Consider the following 21,917-nt stretch of genomic DNA (forward strand, 5'->3'; position numbering starts at 1 on the left):
CCCTCGCCCTTGCGTCATGAGCGTCGAGCCCGTTGCCCCCAGAGTCTAGCCTCGCCTCTAGCCTCCCCTGTCACTCTGCCACGGTCTTGACGAGGACGGCCTTGGAGAGCGTCGCCGCGGCGCCGCGGACGCCGTGGCCGTTAAAGGCAGTTGGCAGCATTGCCATTCAGGACGGCGAGTCCCTCGGGAAAGAAATTATCCCACATTTAGAGAGGCAGCTCCTCGGAGGCAACGGCACGGGGGCCATACGCCATGCCTACACCGTGCGCACGGGCACGAAGACGCCCTGTTGCCATGCTTTGTTGTGTGCGTCGAGTCGGCAGGTTTGAGGAAGAACGCAGAGTTAGTAATTGATGTAAATTTATTTCTATATCAGTGCTACAGGCAATACAACGCGTATTCAATGAATTATATAGAGTACAAAATTATAATCCTATAATAACAGTACTTGCAAAATATGATAAGGAAATTTCATAATTAATTTGACTATAAGACGTACAACGATAGGGTGGAAGGTATTATTCTAATGGTGCAGACAGACCATCAATGGACTTCAAATTAAATACTGTCCTTAAAAAATAACGCAGGAAATATAAAACAGTCTAAGTTTAAAATAAAAGTCTATGTACACTGAATTACAGATAATGACGAATGGCACCTGCCATGATTTGCTCTCGTAGGCCACTAGAAGAGGGAGGATGGAGCTCAATAAGAACGCCCTCCCTGGGCATCAGTGAACTCTGGGGCAGTGGGAGACAGGAAAAAAATAAACAATGTCTAAAAATGTGGCGAGACGCAATGCGCGGCGCGCAAAAGGCGTGCGGCCGATTTAATTCTTTGATTGTCCGCCGAGGCAGCGAGGCAGCACCATCGACTCCTCGATCGACTCCTCGATCGACTCGCACGTGACGACGAATGGCACTCCGTGAGGAACGCCAACCGACCATTACGCGGCAAGGGCGCACACCAGCAATTATTGACTTGACCAAAATCGAGCAGCGCGTTTGAAAAAAAAAATATCAAAATCAAGGCACATTTACAGCGGGCCACACAAAAAAAGCGAGAGACGGACACCTGCACTGTGAATAGCGCTACTGGGGGGTGGGAATGGAGTGGAGCGAGTGTCGTGACGCTGTGCAGGTGAGATCATCGCGAGGCGGGGTGGCGGGGTGTGGTGGGGGTGCCTCTGGGGTGCGGGGCGAGCGCGGCAGCGCAGCGTGGCGCGGCCTCAAGCGTGCACCTGCAAATAAACAGATGATGGCTTTCAAATTCGTTCAGGCACTTTGCGTGGAGTAACAACAAACTACGATGGCGGCGTCGGGCGGCGTGCGCGTCTCAGTCTAGCCCGTCGCAAGTACACTAGTACACAAAAGCAGGCGATGCAAGCGTCCCGTCGAGTCCCGCTCTGCCAAAATAGTTCAGTCGAGTTGACTTGAATTTAGTTGATTTCCTTCGTACCGACTGGGAAAGTATCCTGCAGTCAACATAAGTAAGACTAGTCGTTAAGACTACTGAACTGTTTTTACAGTGGGCGGCCGCCAACCCAAGTCACTACCAGAAGGAAAAGCAGTCCGTTCTGAGTCACCGTGCATCGGTTTGGCGGCGTCCGGCTGGTGGGGGAAGGTACTATCCACTGTAAGTACTGTACGCGGACCCGGTCCGGTCCCCACGGCGGTCCGCGCTCGAGATCAAAATAAGCAGTTCACGTCGCCAAGCACGGCAAGCAAGGCCTCGGCTTAAATACACGGCGCACAGAGGCGGGCGCGGCCGAATAATGATACATGGCGATACTTTGGGACTAACGAAAACATCGAGCGCGTAAACGGGACGTGATGCGGGTTGTGGTCTTTTCCAACAACAGCTTGAGCTATGCGTGGCGTGGCGTCGGGGTCGTGTGTCCGCCGTCCTCGCTCGAGTAAGGCGTGTTGGCGGCGCTCCCACAAGGCGCAGCGCTGCAGTCGTCTCGTCAGGTCCGCGACAGGCGCAGGCGCGGCCCGAGGCCTGGGCACAGCCTGGGCAGTGGCGGCAGTGGGCACGGCCCGGCCCCGGCCGTCCCGGCACTCGGCACGAGGTTTGGTTCACACCGGCCTGCCATGCGGCGGCCCCGCCGCGCCCCGCCTCACACCTCCGACTCGCTGCCCTTGTAAACGGGGGTCCGCACCTTGCTGGGCACGCCGTAGCCCGAGTCCTCCTTCCTGCTGTACTTCCCCGACGGCAGCGCGGCGCCGGCCACGGGCCCCGGGGACGGCGGCGTGGGCGGCGACGGCTCCCTGGTCCGCTGCGTCGGCTCGCTGGGCGACGAGGACGGCGTCTTGGGCGCGACCTCGGGCCAGTTGTGCGCCGTGTGCAGCACGAAGCCAGGGTCGCGCGGCGAGGCCGGCGTCTGCGCGCGGGACTCGTCCCTGCTGCTGGAGGACATCAAGGGCTTGCGGGGCAGGTCGCCGCTCATGCGCCAGCGCCGCGACAGCTCGTCCGGGTCTTCGGACATGGTGCGGCCCACGGCGCCCGGCGGGGCGGCGCCGCCCCAGTCCAGGCTGCGCGACGACGCCAGCACGGACCTGCCGCGGCCGGACGTCGGCGCGGGGGAGGCCGGCGGTTGCGGCGACTCCACCGCGCTGGGGCCGAAGTGGAAGCGGCTGGGCTTCTGCGACACTGGCGGGGACAGCGGCGGCTCGGCGGCGGCGTAACGGCGGTCGTCGTCGTAGGCGCGGTCGCCGCCGTTGGACCAGGCGCGGCGGTGGCGGTACTCTTCGGCTGGGGGCGGCGGCGGCGCGGCCGTGGTGGGCGGTGGCAGCGCGCCGCTGGGCACCGAGCGCGTGGACATGCTCTGCTTGCCGTAGCGCTGGATGCGGTACATCCTCTCGATCTCCAGGAAGTCGCGCGAGTCCTCGGCGCCGCGGTAGTAGTCGCGCTCCAGGTCGTCCATGGAGGCGGCGCGGTGCGGGGTGGCGCCGCGCTCCGCCGGCAGGTCGCTGTAGAAGTAGCGCCGGGAGTTGCCGTTGCCGCTGGCCTCGGTGAACACGGAGCCGTCCGGGGACGTGGCGCCCGACGTGTACCGGCTGCGGCTCTCGTCACGCTCGAACCGCTCGCGCTCACGTTCCCGCTCTTTTTCACGTTCTCGTTCGCGTTCTCGTTCGCGTTCGCGTTCACGTTCCCGTTCGCGATCACGCTCCCGCTCGCGCTCTCGCTCGCGCTCCCGGTCTCGCTCCGGGTAGTGTCGCTCGCGTTCTCGTTCGCGCTCTCGCTCTCGTTCACGCTCGCGTTCACGTTCGCGCTCGCGCTCGCGCTCCCTCTCACGCTCACGCTCCCGCTCGCGGTCGCCGTTCTTGTCGCGCTCGGCCAGCAGGAAGGACACGCTGGGGATGTGCAGGGAGTCGGAGTCGCTGTCCGCCGTGTCGGCCTTGTCGGCCTTGTCGGCCTGGAAGCGCAGCCCCTGCGCCTTGGTGCTGGAGCTCACTTTCTGGCTCTGCAGGTGCAGCGGGCCGTGCGGTTCGTCTTCGCGTTCGCGCCGCCAGCCGCGCTCCGCGTCGCCCGCGCGCTTCAGGCTGGACTTGAGGTGGTGGCCGCGGTCCACGCCGTTGGCCGTGGCCGTGGGCCGCTCCGCCTCCTTCTTGGGGGTCATGGGCGGCGCGGTGGCGCTGGCGTCCACCTCGTCGTGCTCCTTGCCGTCCTTGAGCGAGGCGCGCAGCTGGCCCACCACGGCTTCGTGGTTCTCGGGGCCGCGCTGCACTCCAGACGGCAGCTTGATGTGCGTCTCGCCGGCCTCCATGGCCTTGAGGGCGGCCTTCTCCTCGGCCTGCAAGGTGGCGGCGCCGTTGACGTGGCCGTTGCGGTGGTCCTTGGCCGCCATGACGGGCTTGGCCGCGCCGCGCTTGCGCCGACGGTTGCCCAGCAGCAGGTCCAGGATGAAGAGCAGGCCGCCGAACAGCGACAGCACGCCCAGCACGGCGGCGTTCTTGACGAGGTGCTGCGGCACCTGGTCCAGCGCCGCCAGCTCCAGCGAGCCGGCCGCCAGGAACATGAGCGCGCCGAGGCCCAGCAGGAAGTTCTCCTGGAACAACAAGTTTAATTTGGATGGGTGCTCGTCGATAATGCGGGTGCCTAGTACGTGACGGCGGACTGCACCGCGGCGGTGACTCACGGCAAACACCAAGGCGAATGGGCCCGCCGCCATGCCACGCCGTGCCGCCGCGGGCCGCGGGCCGTGCGAACGTGTCTTCATTCATTCGCGCCCCGCCTCGCGCATCGCGGAGGCAACCCTTCCCCTTCCCGCTGGGAAAAGGTCCCACGGCGATGGACGCACCGAGAACCGCGGATTTAGGGACCCGGCTCTTTTTTTGCAGCGCTGCTTAGGGACCTGTTGAATGGCGAATGGCTTACGACGTACCAGCACTTTGGCCCTGTCCAGCTGGCCGGCCAGGTAGCCCAGCAGCAGGGCGGCCGTGGCGATGACGAAGGCGCCGTAGGTGATGTCCGCGAAGATGGAGCCGTTCTTGTCCCACGTCACCGTGTTGAGCAGCGGCCACTCGTCCGAGAACTTCTGGCGCAGGAAGAAGATCTGGAAGGCCTCCCAGTCGGAGACGCGCTTGTACACCATGCACACGATGGCCGTCACCTGCAACCGCACAGTAGAGACCGCGTCAAAACAGAGCCCGTTCTGCGAAGTAGTTACCGTACAGTAAGCGGCCGAAACAGGCCCTGATGTGAGTCACGGCGTCGCATGATGCGGCCGCGTCCGTTCATCAGTGGCCGAATCAGCGAGGCAGGCCCCCACGTCGCTCTGTCTCTCTCGCAGCCCTTCGGGACGCGCTACGAGTGCGACAGAGACAGAGCGGCGAAATGACTCGGAATCAGTGTGCAGGACCGCGTGGCTGCCCAGTGCGCTCCCTCCGTTTGCGACAGGCGAGGCAGGCCGTTCCAGGAAGGAAGGACGAGGACGCGACGCACTTCTCGAACGGGAGCGGCAGAGGAGCGAAGCGAAGCGCGGGAGTGGCAACGCGAGCACACCTCGCAGCGCCCCGCCAGGCCCCGCGCCGCTGTGATTGGATATTGTTTATCGAGCAGTTGACACGCCGCCGCCTTGGACAAAGGCAAGGACGACGACGGCGGGCCCATCTCGCGACCATCCTCCGCGACGCCGCGCCGCACCTCGCCGTCGTTGTGGTCGCCAAAGCCGCGCCAAGGCCGTCCGCGCGCCCGCTTGTCTTGAGTGTGTTCCAGAGCAGTAGCTGTGCAAGGAGCACTCTGCAAGTCGCTCGTGTCGGTCCTCCCTCCCTCCCTCCAGCCCCGCCCGGTCTTCGGCGGGGACGTCGGCCCGTCCGCGCCCTGGAGTCCCTCAAGGACGTCCGGCCGCCCTGGAGTCCTCCAAGGACGCCTGGCACTGATTAGGGCCGGCAGGGCTCGGCGCTCGGCTCCGCGTCGACGCCCCGATAACCCACTTCCCGTGCTGCGCTGCATAATGACGGCCGGCACCGGCAGGGCCTGGCAGGGCAGCACGGCGAGCACCAAAGGCAAAACCAGAGAAAATCGCGGCGACCGCGTCGAAACGCTGCCGGCGGCCGTCTCGATACCAAGACTCTTTTCTTTTCATTTCGAAAAGAATACAAAACTTTATTAGTTCGAATTGGGTTCTAGCTGCGCGTATCCTTGGCTTGGTGGCCACGGCGCGTGACCTCACGGTGACATCACAAGAAAGTCTGAGGGAGGGGACGTTGCGAAAAAAAGAAAAGGTCGGATTGGAAGGCGGTGCTGCATCTCTGTCCATCGCTGTCCATCTCTGTCGGCCAGCACCCGGCCGTGTGTGACAGCGCGGCGCCACGGCAGCGCGGCGCCACCCTGGGAAATCCTATCGGCAACAATGGGCTGCCTGGCGGCGCCCGGCAACCGGCGAGGGGAGGGGAGGGCGACGACAAGCCTGCAAATACTTCGATGAATTTCTTTCGACGAAAGAAGAAACCAAAATAAATTGCGTTGGTCGTCGTTGTGTGCGTCATGTGCGGGAGGACGCGCTGCAGTGCGCGGCGCTGAGCATGAGACCGATTCCGAGAGTCGTGTCTGTCGCTGTCTCTCTCGCACCTTTACGGGACGCCCCATGAGTGCGAGAGAGACAGAGCGGTCCCTCGGTCCGGACGACGCAATTACGGCCTGGGGTATAATGCCGAGGGTGCCGAAGGTTCCAACCTTGCGGCCCACTTGTCGCCCCACTGTTCGGACGGCGGCGCTGGTCCATCGAACTCAGACGCGCGCGCACACTCCTGAGTAAGGCGCTGTGTTTTTTCGTTGTCGTTGTTGTTTTTGTTGCTGAATTTGGTCTGCTTTTGATTCCCTTCGAGTGGCCGGCGCGTGGCGGCGCGTGCGGCTTGACCTGTCGCGGAGACATGCGGCAATTGGCCGTCGCATCGGCGCGGCGCGCGGTAAGTAGCCAAGTGGCCGGAGATAACGACCGAGGGGGACAAAAACACAAAACAAAAAACAAAAACAACAAGAAAAGACAGAAAAGGCCGCGGCGACGCACGTTCGGCGGCGGCGGCGGCGGGTGACCGTGGAGACGCGGAGGCACATGGCGCCTCGCCTCATGGAAGGTGGAAGGACGCTTCCGCTCCGTTCCGTCGTGTGCATTCGGGCTCCAGGCCGCTCCAGGCCGCTCCAGGCCGCCTGGCTGGGCTGTGGGGAGAGAGAGAGATGGAAGGCCTTGCTCCGGGTCGGTATCCCCGAGACGCAGCGGGCTGTGACCGCCCGCGCCGTCAAGCCGAGCCACTCCGCGGACCGATCCGCCCTGCACTCGTGCACCGCCAGCACCGCCAGCGCCGCGGCCGCCACCCCTACACTGTGGGCATGAGGGCGTCCCCGTCGGAAGGGAAGCGGCACTGGCGAGGCACGCAGATGCGACCGATTCCGATTCCTCCCTCCTGGACGTCCCAGACGCCCGGCCCGGCAGTGTGCCGGCGGCTGGCAGCTTTTGTTCCGCGAGCGGCGCGGGCACCGCGGCAAGGTCCTGCCGTCCTGCATGCCGTGCCTTCAAAATTCAAGGGAGTGCGTTGTGAGAGTGAGAAATGTGCGCGCGAGTGCGCGTGCGCCCGCGGCGGACAAGGCAAGGTGAGGCGGAGCGGCTAGGGTCACACTCACATGTACACACACACACAGTTTTGGCCTCATGACACACAGAGGCCTCCATGTCACACTGTCACAGTGACATACGGCGGAGGCGCCGCGTCTGGGTTGTCCTCCTCGTCCGCGACGTCCTTGGGCTGGCGGCGAAATCCGGCTGGACGGTCAGCCACTTGCCACACGCCTTTAAGTTTGTTTTCATGATTTTCGCGCCCTGCAGGATGAGCGCAGCAGCAGCCATGCAGTACGCAGGATGCATGCAACCCACCCCTAGGCGGATCCGCCCGTTGCCCCACCCTGACAGCCCCAAAAACAAGGGTACAAATGCAGTAGGGCCGTTTGTGCTTTCGTGTGTCTTTTTGCATTTTTAAAGTCGTACCCGGGCATTTCCCCTTTTCCACCCTGTCCAAATTTTTCCATTACTTTGTGGTCCCTTTGTGTCGTCGCGTCTTTTTTTTGTCCCCTAAGTGCCCGTCCCCAAAATTGCCCTAGGAAATTTTCCCGAAAAAGTTCTCCCCTTGTTTTCCCTTTTCCTTACGTTCTTAGCTTGTCATTCGAGAAAATTTTCCTGCGGGGTCCTCGTTGTCAAAGGGAAAATTTTCAAAAATGTCCCCCTTGTCTCCCCGTCCTACGTGTCCAAACTTGCATTTGAGAAAAAGCCCTGCGATGTCCGGGATTGTCCTCGCAAGCAGTTTCTTTTAAAATTTTTTTTTTCGCCCGCGGGGTTTTTTTTGTCCCTTGTCCTTTGGCTTTATCTTGCCCAGGGTTGTCCTTGGAGCAAGTCTTTGAAGTGTCTCCGATTGTCTCCAAACTTGTCACCTTGTGTCATACGAGTCCCGAGTAATGTCGCAGTGGCATTGGGGCCTCAAGAGGGTTTTACCCAAATGTCCTCCCTTGCGTATTCCATCATGTGTTATCCTTTAAGGGAAAAGTCTTCATAGGGCCCTTGTCCTAAAAATTCCCCGGGGGGTAGGGCGCGACTCAAAAACATGTGTTTTTCATTTGAAAACCCCGCATGTGTTAATTTACGTCCTCAACTCCAAAATTTTGGGGTACTTTGAAACACCTTCAAGGGCAATCCCGGGGCACAAAAAAACACGGTCCTAGCACTCTAGAGGAGTTACTTTCGCACTGACTAACTGTCGTTGCACAGACAATGGGTAAACCCTGCCCCAAACCCCGAGTTCGTGGTTCAAATCCCAAAGTCGGAAAATTTTTTTCGGGACAAAAAAGTAAGGACAAAAAAGGGAAGACATAATTTGGGGGAAAATTCCTTCTTTTTTTCAAAATAGGGACATTGCCATTGCCTTAAAGTCTAAATAGGGTTTTTCCTGAGCTTGTCCCTTTTTGGGGGCCCGTGCCTGCCAAAGGGGGGGTCCAGTTAAGCCGCTGGGAGAAAGTGCCGCGTGCAGCCCTTGCCTCACATCACGCGCCGCGCGCCGCGCGCCGCGCACGCGTGTGTGGCGTCTCTGTGACTTAACCGAACCGCCCCGCCGCGGCCCGCCGCCCGCACGCCGCCGACAAGCTGTTTATCGCCTGGCCGCGGTATGTCCACCCGCCGTACGCAACTGGCTCGGACACACACTCACACACACTAACAGACATTCTAGAGCAGGCCCCCTGCCGGTCGCACCTCGCACAATCAGGCATGCACAGTGCATCCGTCGCGAGGCGGCCGAGGCGCAGTTGCACCATGTGAGTCATGAGCAGGCGGCCCCGGGTTCAAATACCCGCGCCAGCGGCGTTGGAAAAACAAGGCGGTCCCTTACAAGTCGATGTCGCCCGAGCCGCAGTCGCTTCCGAGTCTTTGCCGCGAGCGTAATCGGCCTGTTCGGCAACGTGTGAAGATTCCATTAAGATGGTTCTCGCCTCGTCGCCGCTCTTTACGACGACTTTGCGCGTTTTGCGCATTTTGCGGCCCCGCGTCAACGCGACGCGGTGGCGGGGTGGGGCGGTCCGAGCGGCCGAATTTGAAGTCATGCCCGCGGTGATTCACGCAGACTTGACATGACACGGGCCGCTCTGGACTCTCTCACGGTGTGGGGCATACACGCCGCGTCCAGTTGTTTGGGCCAGCGACACTCTGTCTCTCTCGCACCCCTGCGGGACGCCCCGTGAGTGGGACAGAGACAGGGCGACGAAAGCGCGTGTGACTGAGCGAGCACAACATTGAAGGGTGACCTTCTCGTTTCGGCTGGATTTTGTCATTTTGTCCCAGGAAGTCAGTCACACCACCCACGCGGTCACACGATGCGACGAGTGCGCGCAACGTCGCAGGGGGAAGTCCACGAGCAAGAAGTCGTGGCGCACGAGGAAGATTAATGTAGGCGCCGTGCACTTCCGTCCGATGTAGAGGCATCTTTGGAAGGCGAAAGTAGCCGCAACCCGTAATTGAAAGAATAATGGACTCACCAACTCCAGCCCCTTGAGCACGGCGTATCCGTCACACCCCATGCTGGCGGCGGCACTCTGCGACACTGCGAATCACGCCCCTCCCTCTTTCTCTCTTCCTTGCGGCTGCCGGGTTGCAGTTATCTTGATCGCACCGTAGGCCCGGAACGCATCCTCCGGGCTGCACTGGGCACTGCGCAGCACTGCCCCACGCCAAGCGTGTCAGGCCGGCGGTCCGGCAGAGCCGTGAGTCAGGCCGGCGATTCGACGCGGAGCCGCGGGGCGCTTCCTGGAGGACAACGAGTGCCCGGGGCAGTCCACTGGGACTGGGCCGGCCGGTGGCTCACTGGGGGGATGGTCACTGAGGAGCCCTCGATCCTCGGTTGCACACGCGCACGCCGCCGACACCGTCGCAACGCCGTCGCGGGGCTCCGTTCCTCGTTGCTCGGTCGCGGCTTCTCGTTGGAGAAGTCCGTGCGAGACTGGACGCCGAGGGGCCCACGGCTCGCGACGCCGGCGTCCCCGTCCCCGTCCGCGTCCCCGACGGCGCCCGGACGCCCCGCCGCCCCGCCCGGCCACGGACCGCGAAGCGAAGCGCGAAGCGTCGCGACGCCGCCCCCCTCCCCTCCCCGTTCCGCCCAGCCTCGCGTGCGCGGTGCGCGCGCCAACGTGTTCGAGAGCCGCAGGAGCTCGGCGTCATGGTGTCCGCCACGAGGACCCGCCGACGGGGACAGCGCCCCGACGGCGGCAGGGACTTGAAGTTCTCGAATGAAGAGACAAGACGTGCGGGATCGCCGCCTGCGAAGTGCAGGGTAGGCCGGCCCGGCAGACAGCAGCGTTGAGCGGGCTGGCCTACCCTCGGATCCGCAGGCGCTATGCCGGCCGCTGCGCCTCAGGTGTCGTTGTCTCGAATTCGACTTCATCGCGAGACGAGGCTCCCCGTTTGCGTGGATACACTTTCCCCGACGCGGTGCGGCCCTTGAAACAAAATCGTGATGTACCCCGGTTGCGTGGGCGGCATGGCGGGGGCGGGGAGGAGGGGGCGACTCACTCGACTCACTCATTGCCACCAGACTCATAATCACACGGCCTACGGCCTCCACCCCGCCCTGCCCTGCAGTGCCTGGCAGTGGCCACGGAGGCCGTGCCGCGGCCCGTGGCCCGCAACGCCCCGCGAGGCTCATCGTCACTTGCGTCGGGCAGTCTTACGCTAGCCGCCGCGCCCCGCCACGCCACTGCAGCCGATAATGAGACAGACAGGCGCCGACCCAGTGAGCAACGCCTCCACCCCCTCCGGCCGCCTCAAGCAAGCAAGGCGACGGCTTGGACCCCCGCCCATCAGAGAGTGCGTTTCGGATGGTTTTCTTTTCGTTCATTTTGTTTTCAAGCGTGGCGTCAATCAATCCCCGATCCGGCCACGCGCGCGGTGAAGGACTGCTGTCCATCCATTATTGTGGGAAGCCGCTCAAACTGGGAGCAGCAGGCTGCAGCCGCGGTGCGCCCCTGCCCTGCCCTTCCCCGCCACGCCCCGCCCCGCCCCGCCCCGCCCCGCCACGCCCCGCGACCGCGAAAACGACGACGGCGAGGTCGGGAAATGTTCCCAGGCGTGCGTCTGCTGCGTCTGCTGCGTCTGCCCTCACGTTCGAGGCAGTGGTGGCGGTCCACCCAGCCGAGGCGGAGGGTGCGGCACTCCGGCACTGCCATTGACGCTCCAGCTCTGTGGGGTGCTCAATCACGAAATGACGACTAGGAGTTAAAAATTAGGGTCGTAAATTTATTCTCTGGGAATTTGTACAGAAAAAGACGGTTTCCAGTGAAGGTAACGTCAAAAATCTATAGAATTCATTAAAATTCACAAATACAATGAAGTAAAAACATGAAAATAGCATATATTTACACAGATATTTGGTTGCCAGTATAGTGCATATTGATTTGTGTTTCGATTCTAGTGTAACTTAGACACACATAAATTTCTTATTTGCAGCTATTCCACAGTTAAAGGAACTTGTAATTGCTAGTTTCTAAGAATAACCCTGTTTTATCATTAAACTAGACTTTACACACTAAATCTAAAACATAAATTAAGAAACTTTTAAGAAGAGATTTGATGACAGGTAGAACCTAATCGTTAACTGCCTTTATTTGCTTTGCATTGCAGTCTCAATATTTGTCATAATGGCACTTGGATTGCCTACCATGCCTCTAATACACATTACATGAGATAAATTGGCAATCTACCACACTCCAACGTTTTAAGTACACCTCATTTGTAAGCCTCGACAACAATAAATACATTTAACATTTTCTCGCACAAAACATTGTACTCAGTACAAACAAAAAACAAGATAATACAAAAATGTATCTTGCTCACATTTTAAAAGAACCATGAAAACAAGATACAAAATTAAATACGATAATACCTAATGAAGTACTTCCTCTCAGTGAGTTACTCAGAACGTTCAATTTTTCTACAATCTGAAAAAAAAAACCTGCTAATTTTGATTTAATGATCCTATTCATTCACAATTGTGTGCGGCTTGGTGTGCGGTAATATCATGCATCAACGTTAAGTGGATAACAATCAAGATCACACAAGCTCAAAATTAAAATTACTGCAACAAATATATACAGAACTATGGGTTTGAATTCAAATAGAATATTTATAATCAATCATATCAATAAAACATGGTACATATAAGAAGTATTCTTTCTGAGTGCCCTCGTAAAAATAACTTGCACACAATATTAACAGAATATCTTTGAATACATGATAAGTAAACTAAAAGAACAGTGATACAATATATAAGCTTTTTATGACTTCCTATTGCAGCCACTTGATTTCTTATTAAATAGTTGTTAGAAAAGGTAACAAACATTTTACATAATATTTTTCTGACTAAAGGGGTCTTCTTTGGTATATCCTAGGACCTAGTTTAAGACAAAGCACATCTCATCTCACAATTTAAACACGATGATTGCTTGGTAAAGATGGGTTGCTTGAAGCTGTAGACCCAGCACTTTGAGATGAAAGACGCTGCAAACTATTATTCGCAGCATTTTGGCTAAAATGCCCAAAAAGAGCCTCTAGATGGCTCATATGTGATGTTGGATATGAACCAGCATGAGCAACAGCATGTGCAGGGATTGGATTATTATGGCCATATCCCATAGCCATATGATTATTTGCAGTGAATGCAGGGAAACCCACAGACCCTGCCATCATTGTGTTGCTCCCATACATATTAGCAGGATTAGCTGAATGGTTCACTGAATGTGCAGCAGCATAGTTTCCCAAATGTCCAGAATGAATATTGGGATAAGTAGAGGTGTGAGGTAGGGTTGGCCCATGATAGGACTGCATTGCATTCCTGCTGTCAACACCACTAAACCGCAAATCTAAGAATCTTGGTGTTTGTCTATCAGCAGCTCTCTCCATAACTTGACGGTTCATTTCATGCCTCATCAAGGACTGATGGTCAAAATATTGTTCAGGGCGACCAGCATAGCCTTCTAAACTCAATTGCGAATATCTCCTGTCATTAACATTCACTTGATTAGATTGTCTGAAATGGTTCTCACTAAAGGAGGGACCTAAATTGTGAGAGTTGTAGTTATTCTGAGTTGCCACATTGTTCTCGTGTCTATCATACATAGGATTTAAATGGCCCATCAGTCGATTATTCACGCTGCTCGAATTTTGATAATACTGAGAAACATTCACATCAGGAAGGGGTTTAGTTTCTTTTGGAGTTGATTGAAGTGCTGAGGCAGGCTTCACAGAGATTCCTGGGGGCAGCTTCACAATACTGGAGGTGGATGTTTGTACACTGTTCACAGCACTTTGGTGAATTTGCTGAGCAATATCAGCGATGGGGGTTTGCACAGGCTCCTGCTTTATCTTGTGAGTTTCATTAGTAAAGCTATGAGAGATTTGAGGAGCACTGCTATTTTCACCAACTAAATTACGGTTCTCATTCGATAAACCAGTAATCACAGAAGGTGGCTTTGTGGCTGTCTCTGGTAAAAGGTCAGCAGGCTTATCTACTGCCAATGCATGACTGACACTTGTACTTTCTTGAGTATTTTCTCCTTCCAAATTGACAACAGTTATATCACCCTGCTCTGAGAATCCTTTGCAATTGTTTGAACGCCTATGTTTGACTAGGTTCCCAGAGCATGAAAACCTCATACCACAGGTCTTGCAGGGGAACGGTTTGATTCCAGTGTGGACTGCACTGTGACCAAGCAAGCTCTCACGATATGCAAATGCTCGGCCGCAAACTTCACAAACAAATGGCTTTTCACCAGTATGCTTTCTTTCATGTCTCTTCATTTCTCCCTTCTGATGGAAAGCTTTCCCACAAAATCTACAAAAGAATTAAAAATTATCAAATTGTTTTACATTTCATTTTAGATAGATAAAAATTCTACACTTACTTGCACAAGAAGCTTTTGACTCCAGTATGAAGAAGCTGATGAGCCTTTAGAGAACCCTTAAATGAGAAAGACTTGCCACATGTCTCACATGGAAAGAGAAGGTTTGTCCCACATTTACTTGCAACATGGTTCTGTAATTTTAGAAATACAATTATAAAATTAACACAATTTGAGTACAAGAAGCAATAAGATGTTCAGACTTTTCCAATCATTCATTACAAACTTACTTGAAAAGCTGTTTTTGTATGCAGCTGCCGGCCGCAAGTTTCACAGGTAAAAACAGTTACTTTTTTCTCTTCTGCTCCATGCATATGCTTCATATGTGCTTTAAGGCAAGTGTTATCTGACAATTGTTTTTTGCAAATTTCACATTCCACAGGCTGGTGTTCCCAATGCATTTTCCGTTGATGTCTTCGGAGTGCATTTTTGTCATCAAAACGTTCCCTACAAAGAATAATGTCAGTTAAAACTTATAGATTTATTTCAAAATTACAGTCTGTTAAATGGCTTTACCAACTTACTCGCATTTGTTGCACTTCATTTTGCTGGTCCCATCATGCAGTTTTTCATGGTTGATAAGACTTAGCTCATTAGAGTAGGGCTTTTCACAGAACCTGCACTTCATTAAGCGCCGCATCACTTCTTCAACACCTTCCCCATCATGAACTCGGCGCAAATGCCTAACAAGGTGAGACCTGTATTGAAGAGCTCTTCCACATATTTTGCAAACATATCTCAGCTCTTTTTTTGGTTTTTCATCAGCATCAGGATCTGTCTTAATTGTTGTAGGACATTTAATATTTCCATATTTTAAATTTGGCTCGCAAAACTTCTTACTGAAATAAAGATCAGTTCCATACGAGGGATCATCATCTTCGTTATCCTCATCGTCATCATGAAAGTCATATGGCTCTGCTTTGACTACAATTTGTTCTTCCTGTTGATCACTATTTAGGCTATCTATATTGGATCTATTTTGTTTGTCTGAAATATCTGAGTTTGAGACATCTAATTCATCATTAAACTCATAAGGATTGTTACTATCGGAATAAGTTTGAGCAGCTGGTACATTTGGATCTTGCTCATTTTGCATCAGTGTTTCAGAGTCTCCAGGTACGTCCGGTTCTGGCTTCACATTCACAAGATCATAATCATATTCATCATCGTACATCTCACTATAAGTTTTTAAGGATGCCTTAGTGACAGACCGGCGTACCGGTTTAATTACTGTTTTCAGTTCTGGTACAATAGTTTCCATGTCTTCAACAGCTTGTGCAAGTGCTGCAGCTGCATCTTGAGCCTTTTGGCCTCCTAATCCGCGTGCCCTTGGGCGCTTTACTTTGGGAACTGGAATGGCTGGCACAAAAAACGCAACTTGAATGGTTTTCTTTCTGCTCTTTCTGCTTGGCACCTTCTTTTTTGTACTTCCTGAGGAGTTATCATCCTGCTTCCAATCGGGGTCATAGTCAGAATCATCATCACTCAAGGAACTTTTCTTCCGAGCACTCCTTTTTTTAGAGGTAGCAAAAGAAGTTTGAGGAATGCTCCAATCAAAATCATTATCAGAATCATCACTGAGAGGGCCCTTTTTCCGTCTTGCTCTTTTCTTACTCCCTGCAGAAGAAGTTTGTTGCCCCCAATCAGGGTCCACATCTGAATCATCATCGCTCAAGGGGTTCTTTCTTCTGGTCCTCTTTTTGGAGTTACCAAAAGAGTTTTCCGTTTGGTCCCACTCGGGGTCCTCATCAGAATTTTCTTCACTCTCTGAATTAGTTTGGGGACTGTAGTTAAAATCAGCAGATTCATCATGATCACTTTCTTCACTTGAGGATAAGAAATGTACACCAGACTTTTTGGACGAACGCAGAGCAGTCTTCCTCCGTAAATGTTTTTTACTCTGAATTTCCACTGAATGATCAGATGCATATGGCTCATATTCCTGATCATTATCTGCATCGTCTGAGGGTTCTGACTCATAGACATAGGCAGGGGGAGATGGTGTAGGAGCACCTTGAGGAGATGGTGTGGATGGTGTTGGAGGTGTGGGTGCAGAATATGAAGGAGACACTGGGGCAACATATGTCTCCTCTTTTTCTTGTTTGATAGTAATACGAAGTGGAGCACCAGGATCCCTGTGACATAACCAAAAGTATGATTTAAATTTCTGCAGATTAAATTATTGAGGCAAATTAAACTAACAATAAGACAGGATGCAACACAGATTGTACATACCCTACAGTATATTTTGACACGGAATATTGTTGAGCTGATAAAGCACCGCTATCACTATCTCCCTCCTCCTCCTCTTCACCTTCAACCTCATAAGCATCATCATTGGAATCATCCAAATTGTACACAGGAGGGGCACCATATACAAAGTTATTGTGCACATTTCGAACATGGCATTTCAGACAATTTTCATTGGGACATACTTGATTGCAAGTGATACATGAGACTGGGGTTCCCAGGTTCTTTTTGTGGACTTTAAATGCTTTATAGTTTTCAACAACCTCTCTGTAAAATTGAATTAAAATTTTTTTTTACAATATCTCAACAAGGGAAAAGCTTGACAAAAAGACTGTGCAGAAACACTTACAAGCAAAGGTTACACTTCATGGCTGCTGTTGCATAGGGGTGACTCCTTTCATGACGAACAAGACTCTTCCTTGTTGAACATTTCTTGGAACAATACCGACACTTGGTCTTTTTGGGTTTACTAGGAGCAGTCTCGGGACTACAAAATTATTAAGAAAATAAATTTTGTTAATTTTAAATAATAATTGACAATTTAAGAAAAGAAAATATTCTGCATTTACTCACAGGTGCTCATTTAAACAAACAGACTGCTCAACAGTGTTTTCTAGCTCCTCAGAGTAGGGGCCATCAGCTTCCATATTAGAACTGCAATTTTAAATATGTCTCAGGTTTAGCTCAAGTTTCAGTGTCACTTATTTCTGGAATTATTTTATTTGTTCACATTTGTTACCTTTCAATAATGTTCTCCAACACAGCAGTAGGCTGTATGTTTGAATCCACATTTGCTTCTTCAAAGTGACTGAAGGAAATAAAATTAATCATCATATTTTGGAACCAAATTCAAATAAATTTAAAACAATTTGTTTATGTATTCTAACCTTGGAGTTAACTCTTCATTGGTTTCATTGTCATGGTTGTCATCAGCAGTTACCTGTTCTTCCGGAGGTGGTGGTGTCAGATCATATTTTTCATTACTTTCAGCCTGGTCTTCCAGAACAGAGCTAAGAAAAAAAAACAACAATAAATCTTACTGTTGATTGCATGCAACCATGCAGCAAAACGGACAAATTAAAAACATAAACATAAATTGGGGTGATAAAATATGTCTTTTTGTTTACTTCTCTGGGATTTTCCTAGAGTATACCTTTGATTAAAAAGTGCCTCTTCAAAAGATTCTGTAGGAGCTTCGGTAGAATTCTTGGGTGGGCCATGAAGATCTTCAGATGCATTATTCTCGTCATCAAAAATATCATCAACATCATTGTGAGCATTTCTAATGTGACAAATCATGCATTCTTCATTGGGAAAAAGTTGTCCACATAAGTCACAAGAACTCAGATAATCTTCATACTGTTTGTGTTCCTGAAGCAACATGTAGTTTCCCAAAATTTCTCTGAAACATAGTTTTTACAAGTATAGAGACAAGTTCTGACCAGATGAAAATTCAGTCAACTTTTTCAAAAAATTGACTTACCCACACTTGGAGCACTGAATTGCAGAGGTCTGGTAAGGGTGCAGAGCCTCATGCTTACTTAGTTGCTCTTGAGTTTTAAATGATCTTGGGCAGAAAGCACAAGTCACAACACTCTCAACCACTTTCACTTCTTCACTGTTAAGTTGCTGTAGGTCAATATGATCCAAATCTTTCAAGTTCAATTTCTCATCAGAAATGTTGCCTAAATTCGGTTCACTAGAGTCACTTATGAGTGAATTGACTCTTGGTGCTCCAATATCACATACAGGGCTCACACTGTCGCCACATTCTACACTGCAACTTTGATCAGATTTTGTGGCAATCGTACCCTCCTCCTTAACAAGAGGAGAATTATCAGATTTTATATGTTTGGTAATAGCCTCCAGTTGTTCGAAATTCTTGTTGAATTGGCTATCTTCATAAGACGAATTGAAAGGCAACATTGCACTAGAGAAATTTGATGGAACTGCTGTGGGGCTTTCAACATTCTTACTAAAAATATGGGAAGATAGTGATATTTCAGGTCCTTGAGAATGATGAGGTACTGCACTTGTGTTCATATTAAGATAATTGGGATCACTTAAGATGTTCCCACTATGGCTTGAGGTGTCATTCACTTGCATCTCATTTCGTTGTCCATATAATAACCCATGGCCCAGCTGCTGACTGTCGGCAAATGGGTTGAGCAAAAGATTACAGCCGTCATTCACTTTAAAAGATGAGAGTAGTCCTCCTTGCATATTTTCATTGGAAGGCAGATTAAACTCTGGCAAATCCAACCCTCTGAAATCAAACAAAAAAGTTCCATTTGTGAAGGAATTAATTTGAAATCATTGACATTGCTCCTTGACTTAAAGTAAACACCAAAACTACGTACCCTTTTGGGACATTATGTAAAGAGGGTAGGAAGTCCAGTAAAGTTTGAGATGAAATTTGCTGGAAATCATTTTCCGGTACTCTTTCTTTACTTCCAGTTACACTTGAATGCTGCATTGAAAGTGGTAGCTCCAGATAGGGTCTTGAACTGTCCATTACTATATTGCTGGATGTAGGATGTAAATATGGAAGAGAAGACACATTGTCAACCTGAAAAAGAGTGAAAAGATTGATATAATTTACAAAAGGGTACACAAAATATGAAGAAAACGACATAGTGCACTACAAACGTTACATCAACCTCCGATTCTGAGGGAAACCTTCGAAACAAATAAAACGGGGCAAGGAGTAAACGAAAAGAAACGCTCCTTGTTCAACTGGTTAACTATTTAAATGTCTCAAAATTTGCAAGGAATAAAGCTGACATTAAAAACCAAAGCACCCACTATCTAGATAGCCCAAAATATGAGATGAAATGCACCCCAACAAGGCTCAAGGATAGAGAACATAGCATTCTCTACAATCTGAATAGAGTTTGAAAAGTAGTATCGTAAAAATTGGATAATATGATGTGGTTGGAGTAATTGTTTACATCATGTAAAAGCAGTGGATTGCTGGACGTCGGATGGCGAAACAGCTACATCTGACTTAAATGCAGGTTGCACACATACCTTTGACAATGCAGTGACGAAAACGAATATCTATGCAACCAAAGTGTCATTTCAAACCACAAACGCGTGAAATCGATGAGAATTGAGACATGTTTCAAGCGAAAAAAGAGTATTCTTGCTGGCTTGACCCAGCATAAACATGAGAGAGAGAGAATTCAGTTTCAGAAATACCAACAGAATAATATATCAAGGCGATCAATAATCGAATCTAAACAAAATTGAATCTCTCTTTTTGAAGAGTTATTTGAAAAAATATATTTTCTAACAAGCTTATACAGTTGAAAATAATCGAATAGCGCTTTACAAGCGATTTAATTTTGGGTCACAATTTGTGGTAACCCTGTTCGAAAGAGCGCTTGATTTTAAAGATAACCGGGGAACACCCGCTCTGCTCTCGAGACTAGAAAATGCAAATACTCGCAGTATGTCAAATCGGAAACATTTTAGCTCGCGAAATGACCAGAATAAGTCATGGGAATGCCTCTCACACACTTTGATGGCAACTGTTCCCTCCTCATGGACTGAAATCAGACAAGCACCACGACACGAGCAGCGCTCCTTTTCCAAGCTTTTAGACTTCATTCATCATTGCTCATTTTCCTTTCGTCAAAATAAAGCAAAAGCTGCTGTGGAGGAGGTGGGTGTAAGGGGCGGTAAGGGGAGAAGGGAGGTGCCGGGGGGGGGGGGGGACGAAAACAAACCAAGAGTGACGAGTGGAGTGGGGTGACGTAGCGCAGCTGTTTCAAGGACGCAGCGAGTTACTCCACATCCACACGCCTCTCACTCCACTCCCTCGCTAATCATTTCGGGGCAAAGAGCACCGGCCGGCCTGAAACCTGTTGCCTACTGTTGTTGTCGCCTCTCCGTCGCTATCGCCAGTCGAGTCAGCCGGTGCGACAGAGCTGGACAGAGCGGACAGAGCAGGTTACATCGTCAAATCGAGCCCGTGCAACGGCAGATCTGAAAGCCATTTACCATGGCATTGTCTACCAAAGCCTATCGTCTGGCTGCCGGTTTGCTGTCGACCCAGCCTCAAGGCCTCGGCAAAACACGTGGCATTTACCAAACCTTGAGGTTTTCTAGCAGCCTCGGTAAGTCGCTTAGGTGTTGCCTAATTTTTTTTTACTGTTTGGCCAGACACTTTGTATTGGTCTGGATTGAACGCATTGAACTTAAATTCCTTGCACTGTCTTACCCCTGTGCTTCAATGGACATAATCTGCGATCAGCTTGTGTTCAGTATCTTACAACATAAGTCACAACGTTTGTCGTTTTATTGCTAAAAATAATTTTTGTTTCAGACATTCCTAAGTATGAGTTGGTTGAGGCATCTGTTGTCGGTGAGAAGAAGAATGTTGGTCTTGTGCGTCTCAATCGTCCAAAGGCCCTCAATGCACTTTGTGATGCGTTAGTGAGTGACTTAGCACAAGCTGTGACCCTCTTGGAAAAAAGCCCAAGCATAGGTGCCATCGTCATTACTGGAAGCGAGAAAGCCTTCGCTGCAGGTTGTTGCTCTTGAGTGCAATAATGATTTTAGCTGTAAATTTTTGCTTGCATCTTTGACTTTAATCTCTGCTTTTTTAGGAGCTGACATCAAGGAAATGAAGGATACCTCATTTGCTTCCAACGTCAATGTTGGACTTCTTCAGGAATGGGATAAAATTAGTGCATGCAAGAAACCTATTATTGCTGCAGTTAACGGATATGCTGTGAGTAGTAATCAGTGATGTACAACTTTATTTTTTTATTTTTTTTTGGTTAATTTTTCTAATAGTTGATTATTTGGCCTAGTTGGGTGGTGGTTGTGAACTTGCGATGATGTGCGACATTATCTATGCTGGAGACAAAGCACGATTCGGTCAGCCTGAAGTGACAATTGGAACCATCCCTGGTGCTGGTGGTACCCAGCGCATTGCCCGCTCTTGTGGCAAGTCCAAGGCTATGGAAATTTGCTTGAGTGGAAACCCTTTCACAGCTGAAGAGGCTGAAAGAATGGGTAAGTTCTCAAGTTGATTTTGGTACTTCCTTAAAAACCTGCACTGATCTTATAAACATAATGTAATTTCCAGGCCTGGTGAGCAAAATTTTCCCAGCTGATAAGCTTGTTGATGAGGCTGTTAAGCTGGCAGAGAAGATTGCCTCCCACTCTCCTCTTATCATTGCTCTGTGCAAGGAGTCTGTCAAAAAGGGTAAGGCATTATTAGACTGCTTCCTCCTTTCTTTCTAGTCTCTCAATTTTTATGAAACAATTTTTTTAGATGCTTTGTAGCTTGACTATTGCTGTCATCTCATTCTTATCAGTTTGTGCTGATTAAGAAAGATTGAAGATATGTTGACAGCTTGTTTGCTGACTCTTAATAATATGAAATAATATTTCTTTCCAGCTTTTGAAACTTCTCTTAATGAAGGACTTAGCTTTGAGAAACGCATTTTCCATGCAACTTTCTCCACCAACGACCAGAAGGAAGGCATGCAAGCCTTTGTTGAAAAGCGAGCTCCTAAGTTCACCAATTCATAGTGCTGTTGTAACTGATTGTTTATCCATTTTTATTGTGTAAATATTTGATACTTTCCATTGGTTTATATTCCATGTATGTGACTTTTTGTGGTGCCATATTATGTCAAATAATTTTTACTGGTGTTGTGTTCATTTGGTTACTTTTGAACCAATGAACTAACCCATGAACTGATTGATCTTGTCTGTTG

General features: G+C 51.0%; 3 protein-coding genes across 3 annotated transcripts; 1 reads left to right on the forward strand and 2 right to left on the reverse strand.

Moving 5' to 3' along the window:
* Positions 1–518: 518 nt before the first annotated feature.
* LOC117649613 (TRAF3-interacting protein 1-like) lies at positions 519–9,967 on the reverse strand. Its single transcript, XM_034392508.1, has 4 exons — positions 9,520–9,967; positions 4,388–4,615; positions 2,787–4,051; positions 519–570 (listed from the first exon to the last, which is right to left on the reverse strand). Exons 1-4 carry the CDS (start codon positions 9,559–9,561, stop codon positions 519–521), a joined length of 1,587 nt encoding a protein of 528 aa, XP_034248399.1. The 5' UTR covers positions 9,562–9,967.
* Positions 9,968–11,251: 1,284 nt separating this feature from the next.
* LOC117649389 lies at positions 11,252–19,377 on the reverse strand. Its single transcript, XM_034392085.1, has 13 exons — positions 19,213–19,377; positions 18,543–18,751; positions 17,666–18,448; positions 17,336–17,584; positions 17,070–17,192; positions 16,922–16,990; positions 16,756–16,836; positions 16,532–16,669; positions 16,168–16,449; positions 14,457–16,067; positions 14,163–14,379; positions 13,936–14,066; positions 11,252–13,865 (listed from the first exon to the last, which is right to left on the reverse strand). The coding sequence occupies exons 2-13, from the start codon at positions 18,695–18,697 to the stop codon at positions 12,461–12,463; spliced, it is 5,244 nt and encodes a 1,747-aa protein (XP_034247976.1). The 5' UTR covers positions 18,698–18,751; positions 19,213–19,377; the 3' UTR covers positions 11,252–12,460.
* A 567-nt stretch (positions 19,378–19,944) lies between these two features.
* LOC117649940 (probable enoyl-CoA hydratase, mitochondrial) lies at positions 19,945–21,844 on the forward strand. The gene is made up of 6 exons (XM_034393137.1): positions 19,945–20,303; positions 20,513–20,716; positions 20,796–20,920; positions 21,003–21,207; positions 21,281–21,400; positions 21,596–21,844. Exons 1-6 carry the CDS (start codon positions 20,189–20,191, stop codon positions 21,727–21,729), a joined length of 903 nt encoding a protein of 300 aa, XP_034249028.1. The 5' UTR covers positions 19,945–20,188; the 3' UTR covers positions 21,730–21,844.
* The last annotated feature ends 73 nt before the right edge of the window (positions 21,845–21,917 follow it).

Source organism: Thrips palmi, unplaced genomic scaffold, assembly GCF_012932325.1.
Source record: "Thrips palmi isolate BJ-2018 unplaced genomic scaffold, TpBJ-2018v1 HiC_scaffold_4, whole genome shotgun sequence".
NCBI classification, from domain to species: Eukaryota; Metazoa; Arthropoda; class Insecta; order Thysanoptera; family Thripidae; genus Thrips; species Thrips palmi.

Excerpts from the sequence above, each read along its gene's own strand:
- LOC117649613 (XM_034392508.1), bottom strand. The coding sequence starts at position 9,561 with ATGGGGTGTGACGGATACGCCGTGCTCAAGGGGCTGGAGTTG. Across the intron at positions 4,616-9,519 it reads TGCTCAAGGGGCTGGAGTTG|GTGACGGCCATCGTGTGCAT; the intron begins GTGAGTCCATTA and ends GTGCGGTTGCAG. Across the intron at positions 4,052-4,387 it reads TGGACAGGGCCAAAGTGCTG|GAGAACTTCCTGCTGGGCCT; the intron begins GTACGTCGTAAG and ends TTGTTGTTCCAG.
- LOC117649940 (XM_034393137.1), top strand. The coding sequence starts at position 20,189 with ATGGCATTGTCTACCAAAGCCTATCGTCTGGCTGCCGGTTTGCTGTCG. Across the intron at positions 20,304-20,512 it reads GAGGTTTTCTAGCAGCCTCG|ACATTCCTAAGTATGAGTTG; the intron begins GTAAGTCGCTTA and ends TTTTTGTTTCAG. Across the intron at positions 21,401-21,595 it reads CAAGGAGTCTGTCAAAAAGG|CTTTTGAAACTTCTCTTAAT; the intron begins GTAAGGCATTAT and ends ATTTCTTTCCAG.
- LOC117649389 (XM_034392085.1), bottom strand. The coding sequence starts at position 18,697 with ATGGACAGTTCAAGACCCTATCTGGAGCTACCACTTTCAATGCAGCAT. Across the intron at positions 16,991-17,069 it reads AATGAAGAGTTAACTCCAAG|TCACTTTGAAGAAGCAAATG; the intron begins GTTAGAATACAT and ends TATTTCCTTCAG. Across the intron at positions 16,837-16,921 it reads TTGGAGAACATTATTGAAAG|TTCTAATATGGAAGCTGATG; the intron begins GTAACAAATGTG and ends TTAAAATTGCAG.